Genomic DNA, 18,616 nt, shown 5'->3' with positions numbered 1-18,616 from the left:
CTAAAATATCTTTTTATATAAAAATTTAAAACTTATTTCGAAAGAAACTTTGGTCGTCAGATGACGTCAGAACGGCCGTCCAATCAGCTGCATCCGCCGCGTCAGCTTTAGCATTCCTGTGGGCGGAGACGGGATCCCGGTTCCGGGTGTTTTCACATCTCGCTCTGAGGCGTCCTCCGCTCTGATTATGGTCTTTTATCAGAAACCTTTTTCGATATACGACTGATTAAAGCGGAGTTATTTTTATTTAGAAAGTCCAACTAAAGCCGTGACTATGGCGACCCGCTCGGAGAGAGAGAAGGCCCAGAAACTCAACGAGCAGCACCAGGCCATCCTGTCCAAAATGCTCCGAGAGGAAGACAACAAGTACTGCGCCGACTGCGAGGCAAAAGGTACAGTTTCCACTCTCGCTACTTAAAAGAAAATCCACGTCACGGGGTTCACGTTTCCCACGACCCGCTTTAACTTCTAGCATCTAGGTTCGCTAACTGGGCTAAGCTAACTCGCTAGTGTGTAACTAGCTCACGCTAGTCAGCTGACATCTTTCCCTGAAGCTACACTAAGCTAAGTAGCGAGCTAACTTCCTACATGTAAGCTGCCCACTTGTCGCCTCCCTTCAGCGCTTCTGTTTTTTGTTTGTTTGTTTGTTCCTGTTAAGCAAACCGGAACAGTTTCTCCACAAGGAGTTGAGGACATTGGTTTAAGAATTCAGAGCTTGCTTTTGCCACTTTGAGTCACTACAATATGTTAACGTTAGTTGCATGTTTATGTATTTTCGCCAGACTTCTCCCCATGATCAAATCACAATACTGTTTTTTATTTTTTATTTTTTATTTTTGCTTTATCAGGTCCACGATGGGCATCGTGGAATCTGGGAGTGTTTATGTGCATCCGATGCGCCGGCATCCACAGGAACCTCGGAGTGCACATATCCAGGGTCAAATCAGTCAACCTGGACCAATGGACTTCTGCACAAATCCAGGTATATTTTTGGTGCTTTGCTTCGATTACAGCCACACGTTGCTCTTTATCAACTCAATACTTTTCGGTTTAACTTGTTTTGGTGATGCATTGCAAAATCTTAGTTGTATGGTACTTTGTGACATTTATTCCAGCCTTGACATCTGATATCTGTAAACCTTTCACTTTCCTTTTCCTTCTTTAGAGTATACAGGATATGGGTAACACCAGAGCCAGGCGGCTTTATGAGGCAAACCTTCCAGAAAACTTCAGAAGACCGCAAACAGACCAGTATCCTTAACTATCAGCACACACGTTAAATTACTTACAAGGGCCATATTGTGTATACTAAAGTATTCATTTTTGACCCGTTTGTCTCTTAACTCTGACCTCAGAGCTGTGGAATTCTTCATCAGGGATAAATATGAGAAGAAGAAATACTACAGCAAGAATGTGACTAATGGGAGCAGTGTATGTATCCAGTTTGTAATACTAAATAGCTATAATGTTCATGTTTTTTAAAGTATTTTACAAACTTTGACATACAAATGGCTGAATCCGTTTTTCCGGTTAATTTTGAATTTCTTTTGTTTTTGTTCAGCCAAAAGGTGTTAAGAAAGAGAGGGAGCCAGACAGAGGGACCAAGACGTCATCTTACACCAAAGTAAGTGTCTCACACACCTTCCTTCATGAGTGGAGCTGTTGGATGTACAACTTATTATTATAAATGATTACGTACAGCATTATTTTTGTCCCATATGGACTTTTCCTTAAGAAGATTATTTATTTTAACTACTTTTCTTTTTTTAAAGAGTGAAGAGTCCAGGCCGGCCCCCAAAATCAGCCCTGCTAAGACCTCAGAACCCGCTGTGAACCTCTTAGGCCTTGGTAAGTATGTCTTCTCTGGTTGCTGCAAAATAATACAATTGAATGAAATGGGCCCTATGAATGTGCTGGAGATATTTATGGAATCCAGCTAAATAACAATTCTGGTTGCAATTGTTTGCCTTTCATCGCCGGTTCCAATGAATGCATGGAAGACTATAAACTCTCTCAGCTTGGAGGTTTTACGTGCCAACAGTGCTGTCTCATTTTAGATGACTGATTCATATGAAATGACTGTTATGGCTGGGATTGTATGCTATTTCAATGAAGGTAAGGGCGCTGAACTGAGGCTTTATAGTCCTGTAAGGCTGAGGGCCAAAACATACTGGCTCTGTATTTCGTGTGATCATCCCTGTAAACCTCTTGAGAGTAATGTTCAGCTGTTACTGTGACTGTATTTTCCTGTTACTCGGTTGAAAAGGAGCAGACTAAACTAAACCAATCGGATGCGGTATGTTGTGTGTATCTGTATAAGAACTTTAATGAAGTCCGTTGTTTTAAGGAGCTGTTGAGGCAGCGAGCCGCTGCGAGAGTTTTTCCCCGTGACCGTCAGAGGAAGCAGTAAAGCTGCTGACTCAGTCACTCTGGTCAGCGACGGACCAGTAACTTCCGATTTTTTTGTTTCTGACCTTCTCTCTTTGACCATATTAAACCGGGTAAGCCGTGAAATGGGGACAGTTTGATACATGATGAATGGATGCAGCACATTCATCCAAACCGTGTGGGGAAAGTTGCAGCTCACGGGTCCGTTGACGGCTTACTTGCTGCAGGTCTTCTAGTGTGCAAGTGGCGGTTATTTGGATATTTCTGCACTGATGTATATAAAGTGAGTTGTTTCATTTGCTCAAATGATGCGGTGGAACACGACTTGTGTACTTGTCCACCTCTCTTTCAATGACATGGCTCTGACATTAGTGACTGAATGTGGATACCACTTCATTACAGCACTTTCATTTAAAGTTTAAAGTAAGATGACGTATTCTTGCCAATGAGGGGCGTCTTGTGGTCAGTGAGCCATCGAGAGCAAGCTGATGAATCTTTTATTGTTGCTGTTATGCTCACTGCACGAGCTGCTCGCTGTGGGTGGACGTTGCTGTTTAATTAATTGATGTATTCTCACGTGAGCAAACATACGCTCTGTTTGTTTTACAGACCTTTTCACAACAAATACAGATTGTACTGTTTTATTTGTTCTTCATAAGTTCTTGTCAATTGTTGTCAGTACGGTAGGTTTGTGAAAACACTCCAACACTGAATTTCTACCTGTAAAACCAGTTTTTTTTTGTTTGTTTTTTACCTCTCTGACAGATGCACCGGCAGCTTCATCAACTAACAATGGTAGCACGAGCACAAGCCAGAACAACAATGACCTGGATATATTCGGCCCAATGGTATCCAACCCCCTCCCCTCATCCTCATCTGCAGCTCAGTTCACTCAGGTAACAAGTAGGAAGGGTCACCTGCTCGTGGCGACTCACTTCCGAAGTGATGCTCAGGAGGGCTTGACAGTAATGCCTGTCTAATTGTACATGCTAAATGAAGTGTGCAGTAGAAAATTTAAAAAAAGTAAATTAATAACTACCGGCATCAGTAACCCACAAAATGGAAATGCCAAGAGACGGTGAAAGGGGCAGAGAAAGAGAATCATTTGGCTAAACATTTAAATAGTGACAACTGTTGTGTTTGTGTGAGAAACATTAGTGGCTCCTTTATTATGTTTTCATCATTTGTTCACTGTAAAATGGTAAATGTCTTCAAAGACCCACAGTGATTAAGAGAGTTTGGTTTGGCGAACCGGCATAACCCCAGAGATGGAAACAGCCAAAAGCAAATGTTGAATGCGTCCTTGTGATGTCACTTTGCTATCGCTGTGTTACAGTACAGGTAGTGCTGGTAAAACAACTAGTGACTTCTGGGAGCTCTAATTACCAACAAGCTGTTGACCAACAAACTGTTGACCAATATTCCACATTTGAAATGACAGTATTATCATACAGAGGTACAGTGTATTTCCACTGCATTTACAGTCTGTAGATCAAATAGATTGAACTTTTATTGAATCTAATTTGATTTAATGATGGAACCTTTTATTGGAGATAATTTGTTGATTTAATTTGAAGGATGTTCTTTCAGGACAAGTTCAAACTGAATATACTGATGTTTTGAACAGGTGAGCTCCAGTAACGCAGCCAGCCCTCCGGCACACGCTCCGGCGGCAGGAGGAGGCGGAGCCAGCTCGGGGTCGGGACAGGGAGACCTGGACCTGTTCAGCGACGCCGGTAACGCCGCTAAAACCGAAGACGCGGCCAAGAAGCCGCTGTCCAAGGACTCCATCCTGTCCCTGTATGGATCCAACAGCATGCCCCAACAGGCCCCCGCTGGTTAGCACGCACACCTTTTGAAATAATGTTTAATCTTTTATTGCAATGCCTTTGAGACATAATCATTATCAGTGTTTTCCGCTGTTGCAAACACCACATGCGCACATACACAGACATATATGCGTACGTTTTGGGATAAAGAAATTGATATGATTGTTGGGGAAGCGTTGATTATCTTACATTATGTTTCTCTGTACCTACATCATTGAATATGTTACTACCAAAACACCTTTAATCACTTAACATAAATAAGTTTATCTAAAATCTCCATAATATTTTACAACCATTTGATGAATAGCTGACCAGACCATTAATTCCTGCTTTCTGTTACTCTACTGTCCTAAAAACACATGTGGTCTGTACGATAAATTATTGAGGTCAAAGCCCCCAATAAAGCTGCCAAGAAAACAGAAAAGGGGCTAAAGAGGCTTCCAATAACTCCAGAACTGGCCTGAGAATTTCCTTTTATGCAGAGAAAACCGGGATCCAGTTGTCGCCCACAACTAATTAATTGTCCCTGCATGGCAAAATTATTCTTCAGATTCTCATCCCCCGAATTATGGAAACTAGTTCCAGTTTTGGGATTGCGGTTGTCTGGATTTGGTCCTTCGGGGAGTCCCACTGTGTCAGACCTTGAAAACCTATTAGCTAAATAAACGTTTCCCCACCATCGTAATGTTGATCCATGTGGCGAACGTAATACATAAAGAGCAGGTAGACTCATGCTTGTATGAAACTTGATTAACAGGCCGTGAGACAAACAGCCAAACATTTAACTGCTTTTGGTAAACGCCCCACATATGATAGACCCGACTTGAACGATCATTCTCTGTGTAACATTCTCTTCTCTGCTTTGCATGTCTTCTCTCCACCTCAGCTGGTATGTTCATGGGCCCATCCCAGATGCAGTTTCCTGTCCAGGCCGCCGGTGGTTATCAGGCCTTCCCCGGCATGGGCGCGGCCATGCCGCCTACAACCGTCATGGGTGCCATGATGGCTCAGAGCGGGGCGGCCATGATGGGGCCCAGTCCGGGCATGATGGTTGGGATGACGATGCCTAATGGCTTCATAGGGAATGCGCCAGCCACCGGTGTGATGGGCATGGCGCCGAGGATGATGGGGCCGCAGGGCGGCGCGTTGCCTGCAGGCATGCTGCCCGCTCAGGGCATGTACACTATCCAGCCGGGGCAACATGCTCAATGGAACATGGGTCAGGTATGAAGAGCCATTAAGCCATGCTGATCACTGCAGCCTTGTAAGGGGGGGGGTTAACAAGCAGCTCCCCGTTAAGTCTAGGTTTGTGGGTTGGGTGCATGCATGGCTGCTTGATTATGGCAAAAATCCTTATCGGTTGTTTTGGTGAATATTGAGATCATTTTTTAACACAAATAGAAATGGACCTAAAGTGCTGAGTTAAATGAATCATCTTGTGCACTTTAAAGGCAAACTTAAGAGGCTTGAATTATTAAGAACACTGCACTAGTAAAGATTTCCACTTTTTAACACATGGTTGTATCAAAAATAAAGAGACGGCCTCCATGTTTCAACCTTTCTCCAGCTGATCTAGAGCAACCTAATGCGTCTCAACATCTGCTTTTGTCGATTACTTTTGTTTCATAGTTGTTGAAAGCAAACATTGAAATGCGCCGAGTTGCACAGCCATGGTTTGTTTTACTTGTGTCCACACCCAGCTCCAATGACGCTTTGCACAACAGGGCATCTAGCAGCCACTTATGGGTGTATATACTCTATGGAGCAGCAACAATTGATTCCTGCACCCTTGAGGCCCGGAAGGAGACACATAATTATAGTAGTACAGGTTGCAATCCATGATGTTTATGCTCTGGTGTTGATCTAGATCTCTCTAACGTCCCCAGGTGAACCAGCAGATGTCAGGGTTGACTCTGAATGGTGCAGGTGGCCAGATGGCCTTCAGTCAGCCTCCATCAGCTATGGGCGGATGGGCCGCCGCAGGATCCGGCCAGACTCTCAGCACGCAGCTATGGAAGTGAGCCTTCGAGCGAGTTAATGGTTGGGCGGAGTAAAAGTCGAGGTGGCAGAAAGTGCAAAATATATCTTGTGCTTCTTTGCACCTCCCTATGAACTGATGCCCATTTCCATCGCGGACCAGCCTTCAGAACATTAAAATTGTATCTCCTTCCCCCCCCTCCCCTCTCCCTTTCTCTGTCTCTTTCTCTCTATTGTGTGAGTGAATTGGGAGTCATACAGGATTACAGCCTGGCAGTTTCTGCCTGTCATATGGTTTTTGATCATAACTTTTATTTTCCTTTTTTGGAAAAAAAATTACAAGGAAATAACAGTCCAAACAAAAATGATATTGACATATCAGAAAAGCTGCAGGACCAGTTACACAAGCTTTTATCGTATAATTATAAGAATATAGGACATTTAAATGAATAGTATTTAACGGGAGAAGATTTGACCATCAAGTCTGTTAGTACTGCTCCAAATGTACAGCGCTGTATAACCTTCTTTTAAAGTACTTGTGGTTCCAGTATAAAATTAAAGCGATAATAAATGAATGGGTCTGATGTGTCTTCTATGATTCATATAGAAATGTACTTCCTAGGGCAAAATTGTATCTATTGTTGCTTAAATTTTGATCCAGAATCTCACTCGGCCACTGAAAGTAAAAACGTTATACAAACAGAATTGCAGATTTGTGAGCAAAAGACAAAAAGTTTAGGTATATTTTAAAGTCTATTAGTTTTTTCGCCGAGGAACAGTCAATTACTGCTACTGCCCACTAGATGGCAGTCAGCACAGACCATGTTGTCACTCACAGTTCGCGAAATACATTTGGATATCTTGGTTCCCGTAGAGTTTGAAATGATTAAAAAAAAAAGTTGAAATAAAATTGAATAAGCTTAAACTTAATTTGACATTGGGGGTTTAAAAGTAAAAGATAACATTAACAAAAAATCATATCATTATACAGTTTTAGTACATATTGAACATATGATTGAGCAAATGATTGAAAGGAAAGGAAATGCGTCCATATCGTCACGTGTATTGAACAAACAAAACTACAAAGCAGCGACTCAAAAACCCTTATCAGTTTCCTGGCTCGAGAGTAAAGGTGCTCCAGTTAATGAATCCTACACACGCGGTGGTTTTTCTTCCGCACACAAAATCAATCCTCAACTCAATAACTACACAACGCCTGGATTTGGAGAAAGCACAGACGTCTAAACGACACATTCCTTCCGCGTTGAATAATTCTCAGAAACCACGCCCCCTGCTGTCCAAAGTCAAACAAAAGACATGTTTTGCTCCATTAAAATGCATTTTACTCTTCACTCTACACGTTTGGCTTTACTTTGGGCAAAATTCCTTCCAGTCAGTGTGACGGCCTGAACTTTGTTGTGTTGAGGTGTAGGACAGACATCAGGGCACTATGAGTGCGATCTTAATTAAAACCCAGCGACAAATTACACACGTCCAAAAAGTGGTTTTATTCTGTTCTTATTTGAAATTTTGAGCATGCGATTGTTCATTTTCATTCTTCAGATGATTGCAGTAATACATATATCTTTAAAGCTTGTGTTTTATTCTACCTCTTTAAATAATTCAGATCTTAATTTTGGAAAGCGCCTGCATGTATTCTGGCTGATTTGATACATGATCAATGCCTGTGGTTTTGATTTAATAGGGTGCAGTGCTTTTTCTATGGGTTTGATAAGGAGTCCACTCTGTCTCAAATGAGTCTCTTGTTTATTGTAACAAACTGATTCATATAGGAAACCAGCACTTGGTGGCAGTATTGCATTAGCTTTGAAATGAAAAGGGAGTTGCCCAGTCCAGTCTGTAGCCAAAATGAACTAAAGCCCATATATTCTGTCTGCTCATTAATCTGAGGCAATTTGTATTGCAATGAACATTTCTGTCCCATTTGTTTGAACTTATTGTGTAGTTATTCTTTTGTATCACTCATAAATGTATCTTGCTGAGCCTTCGCACCTTTCTAACATCAAGTAGTAAATACGGAACATCAAGTTTATGCCTTTTTAAGGCACTTTTGGGAACATTCACACAAACTTGCAGGGTTTGGAAAAGATTCAAATGGTTTTTACAGTCCATAACAGTTTTGTACAGAAAATGTGCCTCACTCTGCCGAAACATCTGATCAGCAGTTCTTTCATTGGGTATTTTCCTCTGGGTTTTGCGTATTAATGAGGATTTCAAAAGACTGCATTTCTTAAACACACAATATATGTATACACCCAATGCATTCTGGGATATGATCCAGTAGAAACAGCTTTAAAAAGTGAATGTATAGTTCCTTTTCAAGTACCACAGAAAAAATACCATCAAAACTCTCATAATGAACTCTCTCTTTCATGATAACATGCGTTGTGTTTAGAATGCTACTAAGTTGAGACCAGGTAAGTCCATCCTGTCTTCACAATTTTGCAATTTTACGTAGGGTGTGGTGCATCAAACCAACCCTGCCTGTTTTATCTCACCTTTTACCATCCAGCGTTTCCTACCCAGAGCTGCAGGCTTTCTTATTAAAATATACACAATGCTTTGTTTTTATGGAGGGAATGGACTCACAGGAGAACCAAACTGAAAGCCATACAAAATGGACAAAAGGCACAGCTATCTCGTGCTTGGCAGCGCCCGAAAGCCCCTGAAGTGAATTTGGCGTTGTTCCACTTTCTACCTCTCGACTGTTGTTATGCCTCTGAAAACTTTCACAGTGAGGTTTGATGTCGTACTGTGTCTCAGACCTTTAGCAAAGAGGTTGGCCGTTTCTCTCAGCGTGCGTGTCAAACTTAACACTTCTCCCGTCAGCCGGGTGAAGAATGCTGCTTCGACATTCCAGCTGATACGGGTGTGTCGACATCTGACCGTTGCAGATAAGACTTCTACTCCACTAAACATTTTACCGATTTGAAAGCTTACTGTGATTTGGTAAAAGTCTATGTAAATACAACCAACCCACAGATAAGTGGACTTTCTTAAGTAAAATTAATCAGAATTATGTTACAAAATGAAGCAGTAAGCAAACCATGTCCTGCTTAACGTCTTTGTGCTAAAACAAGCCCAAACTGGCTACTGGCAGCTTCATGTTTACTATATAGTACCTAGATAGTTAATGATCTTCACAAGTTTTTTGCAAATTGTTGAAATGTTATTTCATTTCCACAGTAATGCTATTTATTTGTGAAAAATAAAAAGCGCAATACACTAAATAAAAAGCACACTATGACTTTCAGATTTAGGTACTGGACGGTAGTGGAGGAAGGTAGTTAGGTGCAAAAGTCCCCGTTGTTTCAACAGTTTCAATAGGAAGCTGAAAACAGAAAAGGTCGTCAGTAAACCAAACATGAATTTAACTGTATGTCTTCAAACAGGTATTTCAAGCCTTCAAGTGAGGGGCAATTTCCTTTCCTGTCTAAACTCCCTCTCCGCTACCCTCAGGCGGGCGTTAGGTGGCAGGCAGCCATGACAGGGATAAAATACTGAAATAACTGCAGCCGCTCCCCTGAATATTCTTTTGTGGAGGCACGTGTAGACCGCCCGTCTAGTCATGTTGTAAATTATGAACTAACTGCTGCTCAACGTCGGCTTCTTTTACGTCTTCCTCTGATCCCCTTGTCTATTATATAGATCGTCAACTGAAATTTGTTCATGATGACAACTCATTATGACACCCAGAGGCTCCTGAACAAATTGAAGGAAATCCTTCCAATTAAGTGGGAGCGGTGGTGTTTAACTGATGTTTCTAGTGTTAATATCTTCCTTAGTTACTGCAAAACGGTTATTTTAATCTTTTCGTTTTGATGTCACGATGACAAACCTCAGATGCCATGTTTGTCTATGTTTTTTGATGTATATAATATTGTCTTTGTTGACACACTGGTTTCTCATGCTGTGTATATTAGCTTCAACATTTGTACTGTGCCTCGTACAGGAAGAGCGGAAACAAGTTCCATCACAGCATAATGTGGCATAAGTTACAGGCATTTCTGAAGGGCTTCGTCATTATAACAGTGTGGAGGAGACGCACATATGCAACAGGGCGGATCCAAATATGGCTGAGTGAAGCTCCTCAGAGGAGGGGGGAGTTCGCAATGTGATCCTCTCTATAATCTCCCCCTTCTCCGAAACCAACATTACACCATCATTTGAGAATTATGAACTCTTGACTGGATTTCACTGTCGTTTTTTGGAAGCTGTGAGTGCTGACATGCACAGAGTGCAAAGGCTCAAATGATACCGCGCCTCCCTCCCTCCTCCCCACACTCCACACCAACGTAACACTAAACAGGACACAAAACCAAACACATATGTAGCAGGTCCCCATCACACAACCCTCCAGCATACATTAAACCATTACAGCCCACTGGTCATTTTCAATCAATCAGCATTTTGAAAGAACGGCCAAAGTGCAGCACTGATAGCACCTGTTTCCACAGTGACTCTATTTGTTCAGCCAGTCGGTGTTTGCGTTCCCACTCAGTATTTCTATGCTGAGTGTGTGTTCTTGTCACTAGGTAACGTGAGTCACACATAATTCATGTAGCACTGTCTTGGAGGCCTCCATGGAAAGGATTGGTCAACCATTTGGGTGCGTCTTGTTTAAAAAAACCTCCTTGGGCGAAGGCCAGACATTCACTTTAATGGGTCTGTAAATCCTAAGGCCGTCCACACTCGAGCTGTTAACCATTGTTCTCCCTTTCCCGACAGCAGTAAAGGTTTCTGCATCCTACCTCCTCGGTATTAATGCTGTTGCTGTGACGACTGCCTAAACAGAGCGATGTTGTTGAGAGGATGTAGAATGTGTGTTTTTCCAAAAGACCAGTAAAGTCACGAAACAACACACTTTTGTATCAACTCGCCGATTTATTGTCAGACAGGTGAAACACACACAAATACACAACCGCACGTGCACATTGATTGCTTCTGAATTGCAAATGTTGTGGATTTTAAAACAGGCTTCACTTCCAAAATACCTCAGTTTTCCTCAGTACAGTTTTATTAGTGTGTGGGTGTGGTTGTGTGTGTGTGTGTGAATGTGTGTTTGTAGGTCTGAGCACAGCTTGTCCTGCCAATTGGACGTCCTAGCTGGAACTCCGCACGGTGGTTGTGACTGTGGTCTTTGAGCCTCCTGTGAAACAGAAGGCAACGGCTCATGATGGCAGCGCTTCAAGCTTGTATCACACTGATCCTACTGTTGTTTTATATGCCGTGTTAAAACACACGTCACTTACCTTTAGGTCTAGAGTGAGGGAGGGCCAAGAGAAAAGCAGAGGGAAACATTGAGTAAATTGGTGCATTATTTTCTCCATGACTCCATCCACTTTAAAATGATGTCATAACTCCATTCTCATGTTTCACTGGGTCTACCTGGACTCCTCGGTTTCCAGCAGGCTCCTGTAGGTTGCGATCTCCTGCTCCAGTCTGGTCTTGATGTCCAGCAGCATCCTGTATTCTTGGCCCTGCTGCTCGATGCTTGAGCGCACGTTGCCGAGTTCTTGTTCAAGCATGTTGATTGTGCTTTGGAAGGCAGAGAGCATGGAGCTGTAACGAGCCTCCGTCTCTCCCAGTGAGTTTTCTAAAGCCCCTTTCTGTTAAGAGAAGCAAAGAAAAAAAAAAGCAGCTGATACGCACATTGAAACACGCAGTTTGATGTTCATGCTTGCAAACTACTTGACTGTACTAAATACTTTGTGATGATCTAAAACTATAGTCTGTAACCACCCGCCACGCCTTGGATTATGCGTCTGACAGACACAAAATCAGGTGTGTTTGTGCAAAGCGTTTTCCCTTCTTTATAAGGAAATGATTACAGAGGCATATGTGCTAAGCTCTTTTAGCTGCTCCTCGACAGGAGCAGCGTTCTGTGCTCGCAGGGAGAGTTAAATGATCTACTCCAGCTGGGCACAGATAATCCACGGCAGCAAGACCTTTTGGGTCATCCAGTTCAGCATTCCTTCGGCTTTCTTCAAGCTCTTTTATGCCGTTCCCAAATGGAGCCCTTCCCTCCCTTCCCCACAGATCCTATTGTGCATATATCTTCCTCTGCCTCCCCTCATTCTTCCAATGAAGCCTCTCTCTGTCCCCCTCCCTCTGCTATTTTACCCTCTGTCACTGGCTGTTTCTACAATACCAGACACGACTGCAACTCGGGACTTTTGCTCATATAAGGCAAGATCAGTGCGATGAGAGCAGATGGGGGGAAGAGGAGGAGGGGGGGGGTCTCACCATGCTGAGCTGAGACTGCAGTTCAATCTCCAGGCCCTGCAGTGTGCGCCGCAGGTCACCGATCTCTGTCTTGGACGTCTGGATTGTCTCTGTGCTGTAGGCCACCTCCTTGGACAGCGTTGTAGACTACAGGGAGAAAAAAAAAAGAAAAAAGGAGTCTTGGCGAGGCGATAACCCTTCTCATTTCCACCAGTCAGTATGTCTATGGGACGGCTGAGGGAGTAAACCCAGTCATCTGCAACGTGTGGGATGTGAGTGTTTACGGAACAGTCTTTTTCACCTTCTCATTAAACCAGCACTCCTGGTCGCGACGGTGTTTGTCAGTGATGGCCTCGTACTGGGCGCGGATCTCGTCCAGGACTTTGTTGAGGTCTGCCTGCGGCGCGGCGTCCACCTCCACGTTGACCGTGCCGGTGAGCTGAGAGCGCATCGCTGCCAGCTCCTGTACAGGGGGAAAGATGAAAAGAGGTCAGCATTGAGCATCTAACTGGCTGAGTCACAAACAGCTCTGGTGCGGGATTGGGTGACGGGTGCCGCTGTGCTCACGGTGATTATTGGTCATAATAGCTGGAGGATGTGCTAAAGTCACCTCAGCGTGGTTCTTCTTGAGGTAGGCCAGCTCATCCTGCAGGCTCTCGATCTGCATCTCCAGGTCAGCCTTTGTCAGGGTGGTCTGGTCCAGCAGACGCCGCAGGTTTGCGATGTCAGCCTCAACTGACTGGCGCATCATCAGCTCGTGCTCAAACCTGGTTTGTTTTTGAGAGTGGAGCAAAAAGATATGAGACCCCTATGGCCCCCGAAGCCCTCTCGTTGGACATCAACGTGCTGAGAATAGGACCTCGGCGTATGAAGATTCCTACTTACTTGGTTCTAAAGTCATCAGCAGCCAGTTTAGAGTTGTCAATCTGGAGCAGGATGCTGGCGTTGCCGATGTTGGCGGCAGCAATCTTTGGAAAAGAAGGACAATTGGACCTCTGAATAGTTCATTGTGCTGGTGCACACAGCAGGGACTGGTTTGCGCTGAACTACACACTATTCACTCCCCATGCTTCTAAGATACATCATCTACATCAAGTCTCACAGCTACACCACTGAGTTACATTGTCAAGCACATTGCCTTCCCATTTGACTTTAGCCAACTGTGTTAAATAATCATTAACAGCACAGCAAACATTTGGCTCGCCCGCATTTTAATACCTTGTCCTTCAGGTCATTGATGATGGCCCAGTACTTGCTGTAGTCCCTCTCGGCTGCCGGCCCCTTCTGCTCGTAGTACTCTCTGATCTGCACCTCCAGCTTGGAGTTGGCCGTCTCCAGAGAGCGGACCTTGTCCAGATAGCTGGCCAGGCGATCGTTCAGGTTCTGCATGGTGGCCTTCTCGTTCATGTGCACGGAGCTCTGGTCCAGTGCGTTGGACAGGTCGAACCCACCCATGCCGCCTCCATACCCGGAGGAGACGGTGCGCACGCTGGTGGAGGCGATGCGCGGGTTCCCTCTGAAGCTGTATCCTGACACGCTGTGAGCCTTGTGGGGAGCAGAGCTGGATGTGTAGCTGCGGCTCTGCCTGATGATGGTTTGGGGACCGCTGCTCTGGCTGTAGAACATGATGGCTGACTGTCTGCTGGTCAAGAGAGAAGACGAGGAGAGAGGACTGTTACACAGCTGAAGAATGTAGCAGGACTGCGGAGTTTGTTATAGGCAGGCAGGCTCCTGATATAGTGCTTGACCAGGGGCGGGTCCGGCTGGGAGGAGGGAGGTGGGAGTTTTCCTCTACAGTTCATCCGGGGGTTTGGCAGAACCTCCATTTGTTTTCCGTTAAGGACCAGGGTACGATTTCTTTCCACTCCTATGAGGAAACTGTTATGGAATGCTTGTGAGTGTGTGTGTGAGGATCTGTGGGTCCTTGGGGATCTCTCCGAGTGTGTGTCTAATAGTGTGTGTGTGTGTGTGTGTGTGTTTGTGTGTGTGTGTGTCTCTGCATGTATGACTTCTTATCTTAATGCAAATAGAGTGTTATTGCTTCACTGTCCACCCTGAGTAAACATTTGTTTGCTAGTAATATGTTTAATCTTTGGAACCCATCATGATAACGCTGTGTTTCAGTCTTGGCAATCCAAGTTAAAACTTCTAGGACACACTGCTATGATTATAGCATAATTAATAAATCATACCAAGATGTTACGAACGATTACATTTTTTAAACACTACGTTTTTAGAGGCAGAGGAGAATTGTAACAGCTAGAAAATACTTTTAAATTGCATTAAATGCTAATTGTATCTGAATGTTATTGAATGACATGAACATTGTGTAGCCTTGAACCACAAACCAGGATTGTTTTTCATATTTTCAGTCAAACCCATTTAGGGGAATTTGTCAGACTCCATTGTTCACCCTATCACACACAACTTCCCCCCTAAGTCCTGTATCCTGTGTGTGTGTGTGTGTGTGTGTGTGTGTGTGTGTGTGTGTGTGTGTGTGTGTGTGTGTGTGTGTGTGTGTGTGTGTACGGTCGCAACAGTACATGTAGTTTGTTTTGGCCTCTGTCATGGGCTGTGTGAGGGATGAGAAGGAGGGCAAATGTGTGGCTGAGGTGCATGCATGCATGTGTGTGTGTGTCCTCCTCATCTCAAAGTGCAGCTCTGGCTTGTTTCCTTGCGCCTGTAGCACAACATGTAGCATCTTTAGCTTCAATTTGAGTGTAAACTCAATGCCTGTTAGCATGTGGGCATCGTGTCAACTAATCCCTTACTGTAAGTGACCCACACCGATAAAAGTGCATTCCTGTCTCTATTATTCTTGACAATTTTAGACTTTAGTAAATAGTTTGTTCTACAGAGGGCCGGGGAAACATTTATGACATGAAATGATCCATTGTAGAAGTCTCTTGAGGTTTGGGGCATTTTTTTATATGTCATGGCTCAAAGACCGAAATGTTCATTATGTGGGTCGCAGGTTTATCTCGCCTTATGGGAGTTAAAACAAGCCACGTCAACTTTATTTGTCTAGACCTTAATCACTGTTATGCACAATCTCGGTTGGCCTGTCATTACACGTAAACAGAGAGAGAGATATGACTCAACCAAACGGAGACACGAACTGAGAAGTACAAAAAAATAAAAGCCTCCCTGTAGGAAATCAGCGGGATGAATAAACGTAAGTGACTTAAAAGTTCTAAGGAACCTGTTTGTGCTGAAACATCCTGAGAAACAGACGATTTCCCATTTCTCTGCAATGGTGCACTACACATGCACATTCAATTGTGAACTGAAGGTTCACTGACAACTTCTAATAACTACCCAATAAAACCCATCTGAGCGGTTTGTTTGTCCTCCTGTGTCCCCCACCTCTCTCAGGTATGAGGACGAGCTGGCCATGAGGTCGGGCGTGGAGGTGGACATCGCTGGACTGAAGATGAGCATTAGGTTAATACAGTTTAGGGCTGTCTCCTGAAATGCATCTTTGTGTCCAGTAGAACGGAGACAAAAGGAGCAAAACAGATGACTTCATGTCCTCATGGGCCGGAGACCACATGGGTGTCTTCCATAAAAAACAACCCCATGATTCACGCACATTGACTGAAATCCCCTCTACAATCTTAACAAGAAACAATACCCCTTTGTGTTTTCCATATACTTGCTCTGTAGTCTCAAACCAACCATTTTTGATAGTATTATACTACTGTGAACAAGTGAGACATGCAAGTTTCTCATGTGATCTCATGTCAAACCCAGGTCAAACCTCGGCAGGTTGAAGAACAAAGTCTCATACTCAATATTTACTCAAAGGGCTACACAATCTACAGTAACAGCAAAGCTTAAAGGAAACACAAACAATCTAACATCTAACCAGTGATTTACTCTGTTCAATCCTATAATTCTCTGAGAGCTTATATAAATATTAGATTGTCTGCACTTGTCCTTTCTGCTTTCAAAGCATTATGAGTAATTAACTGTATGACTGGGTATAAACACCAACACACCCAGTGCTCCTCAAATCCTGCTTACTGAAACCGATTGAGTAAAACAGAAGATAAGATTCCTGAGTAAAATAGTCGATGAGGGTTTTTGAACTTTAGCCAGGGCGACGGGGCAATCCCTTTCTTCAGGCATCCGTTGCATTGATTTTCCCTTTCTGCAACTTGTGCATTCCCATGTGACCTCCACTCCACGATGTAAAGGAATAACTATAGTTAAAACACAAATGTCAGAGAGAATTTAGTTTGTATATTATAAATCTGTACCAAATTACCAGTGGTGGCACTGAGGTTTGGTGAAGCCGACTCAGACTGAACTCAAACAGTAATGTTATCTTCAGCAATCAATCCCTCTGTCCTGAGTTTCCTTCTTCAAGGCGAAGAGAATAGAGGGACACTTTCTATGCAAAGATTTGTTTTTAAACAAAACATTTCTCCGTTCATGTTACCGTGGTCTCAAAACGTTAAAATGATCCAGTTAGTTTGTTGCATAGCAACAGGGATTGGCAGAGTGTACGTGTCACTTCTCTGGCATGGCGTTCCCATGTCCCTAACAAATGGGCCTCTTCCTTTTTGAAAACTTGGTTGTTTATATCATTTCAACATGACAAACCAATGCATCTTCGTTCGTTTTATAGGACATCGAGGTTTGGAACAATAATAATCATGGGTTGATTTCGTTGAATTATCAAATGAAAAAACCCATTCTTAACGATGTGGATAGAATATAATGTCGTATGTTTGCTGATACGATGCCGGTTTGCTGAAACTGTTGCTATTGCACCGCATTATGGAAAAATTGGCACAGAAGCTAACGAGGACTGACCTCTAAGACCATATGTATTTGTCTGAGCCAATATTGTTGTTCCGTAAATCAGTGCCAGTTATATGATCTTAAGTGATAAGCCACTTTCAGGAGGTTTGAAAAGTTAATCAGCTTTCTTGCTTGATGTAAAAAGATTTCTGAAACTGTTGAAATGTCGCGTGTACCGAGAAACAAACATAATGCTGATATATGGAGGATCAGTCAAAAGTATTCATTCATTGCATTGAATGACAAAATGGGACCAAACATCTGACGAGTACTGTATATATATATTTATATATATATGTATATACACCATGTATACAGCAGCAAGAACAGCTCGGTGCTTAGTCAGTAACTAAGAATCACAGACGTGAGCCTGTTATGGTGCAACAGGGCCCATGGAGCCTCCTCTCGATGTACCACACCCCTCCACAGGCATTACCAAATCCTGCTCATTGAATCAGCATGCACTGCGCAATCCACAGCATGCAAAATATTCTGACGAAGGTCCTTGAGTGAATCATTGACTGAGCAACCCGCAGGGAAATGTGCCGACGGGTTAGATTACTTGTATGTGTACGCGTCTGTGTGTTTGTGTGAGATATGTAAAGAGTTTGGTGAGTTCCTCCTGTCTCTTTGTGAACAGTAGACAATAAAACATTCACCTGCACGCCAGGTTGCGTCAACAGAGCTACCCGGCTCATTCCAATAGTACATTCACCTGGAAGAAATATATTAGAAGGTGCACTTGACTGACTGATGCTTGTGCGTAAATGCTGAATCAAGTTCTGATATAGTTATAAAAACACTATGAGGTAAAAAGAAAAAGACTACGTGAAAAGGTCTTTAGTGGTTGATGGCTCTGAAAAAGATTATCAAAGGGCCGCACCCTTCCTGTACAACAGACCTCTGAGCTGTAGACAGGAGAATCACAGCTAAAGTGCACCATCTAGTGAATGTCATTAAAAAAAAAGTTACAAGTTGGAGATGCAACAGATATCCACACAGAATGTTGTGAAGTTTGAAACCACTAGCGTCCCAAAGTTTTCCCCAAAGAAGAATTTAGATACCATCCGCTCATCACAGTGTATACAAAAGTAAGTCACGGGTAAAGATAAATATGAGACTACTGTATTACTATACTTAATAGTAAGGTAATGAAAGAATGTGTGTCAATGTCAGTAAATCATAGCTTGACCCGAATGTTCTCACTAAAAGACCTGCCAACCATTTCTCTCACACAGACTCCCTTATCAAAACAATCAATATGTGGATTTTGGATGCACACAGCGTGACAGCAAACCGCTGCAGAACCCGTCAGTGACTCTGGACTGATGCAGCGAGCAGAACTATCACTTGATATTGTGGCCACT

At 43.3% G+C, this 18,616-nt stretch overlaps 2 protein-coding genes and 1 long non-coding RNA gene across 3 annotated transcripts; 2 read left to right on the top strand and 1 right to left on the bottom strand.

The window, feature by feature from the left end:
- Nucleotides 1-57: 57 nt before the first annotated feature.
- Nucleotides 58-6,769, top strand: smap1 (small ArfGAP 1). The gene is made up of 10 exons (XM_040187582.2): nt 58-392; nt 849-982; nt 1,166-1,251; nt 1,356-1,431; nt 1,562-1,624; nt 1,773-1,848; nt 3,154-3,284; nt 4,016-4,226; nt 5,104-5,441; nt 6,104-6,769. Exons 1-10 carry the CDS (start codon nt 275-277, stop codon nt 6,236-6,238), a joined length of 1,368 nt encoding a protein of 455 aa, XP_040043516.2. The 5' UTR covers nt 58-274; the 3' UTR covers nt 6,239-6,769.
- Nucleotides 6,770-11,079: 4,310 nt separating this feature from the next.
- LOC120825768 (keratin, type I cytoskeletal 19) lies at nt 11,080-14,389 on the bottom strand. Its single transcript, XM_078108898.1, has 7 exons — nt 13,659-14,389; nt 13,326-13,408; nt 13,051-13,207; nt 12,742-12,903; nt 12,462-12,587; nt 11,604-11,824; nt 11,080-11,475 (listed from the first exon to the last, which is right to left on the bottom strand). Exons 1-7 carry the CDS (start codon nt 14,064-14,066, stop codon nt 11,460-11,462), a joined length of 1,173 nt encoding a protein of 390 aa, XP_077965024.1. The 5' UTR covers nt 14,067-14,389; the 3' UTR covers nt 11,080-11,459.
- On the top strand, nt 14,208-16,043 carry LOC144411590 (uncharacterized). Its single transcript, XR_013468779.1, has 2 exons — nt 14,208-14,288; nt 15,816-16,043. It is a non-coding gene; the product is annotated as an uncharacterized LOC144411590 (long non-coding RNA).
- The last annotated feature ends 2,573 nt before the right edge of the window (nt 16,044-18,616 follow it).

The sequence above is a fragment of the Gasterosteus aculeatus genome, chromosome 9 (genome assembly GCF_964276395.1).
Source record: "Gasterosteus aculeatus chromosome 9, fGasAcu3.hap1.1, whole genome shotgun sequence".
In the NCBI taxonomy this organism is placed as follows: domain Eukaryota; kingdom Metazoa; phylum Chordata; class Actinopteri; order Perciformes; family Gasterosteidae; genus Gasterosteus; species Gasterosteus aculeatus.
Note: the sequence above shows the minus strand (reverse complement) of the source record. Positions and strands in the feature narration are given on the sequence as shown.

Coding starts and splice junctions, on each gene's coding strand:
- smap1 (XM_040187582.2), top strand. CDS start 275: ATGGCGACCCGCTCGGAGAGAGAGAAGGCCCAGAAACTCAACGAGCAG. Junction 983..1,165: donor GGACTTCTGCACAAATCCAG/GTATATTTTTGG, acceptor TTCCTTCTTTAG/AGTATACAGGATATGGGTAA. Junction 1,432..1,561: donor ATGTGACTAATGGGAGCAGT/GTATGTATCCAG, acceptor GTTTTTGTTCAG/CCAAAAGGTGTTAAGAAAGA.
- LOC120825768 (XM_078108898.1), bottom strand. CDS start 14,066: ATGTTCTACAGCCAGAGCAGCGGTCCCCAAACCATCATCAGGCAGAGC. Junction 12,904..13,050: donor TCAAGAAGAACCACGCTGAG/GTGACTTTAGCA, acceptor CCCCCTGTACAG/GAGCTGGCAGCGATGCGCTC. Junction 11,825..12,461: donor TGCAGTCTCAGCTCAGCATG/GTGAGACCCCCC, acceptor TTCTCTTAACAG/AAAGGGGCTTTAGAAAACTC.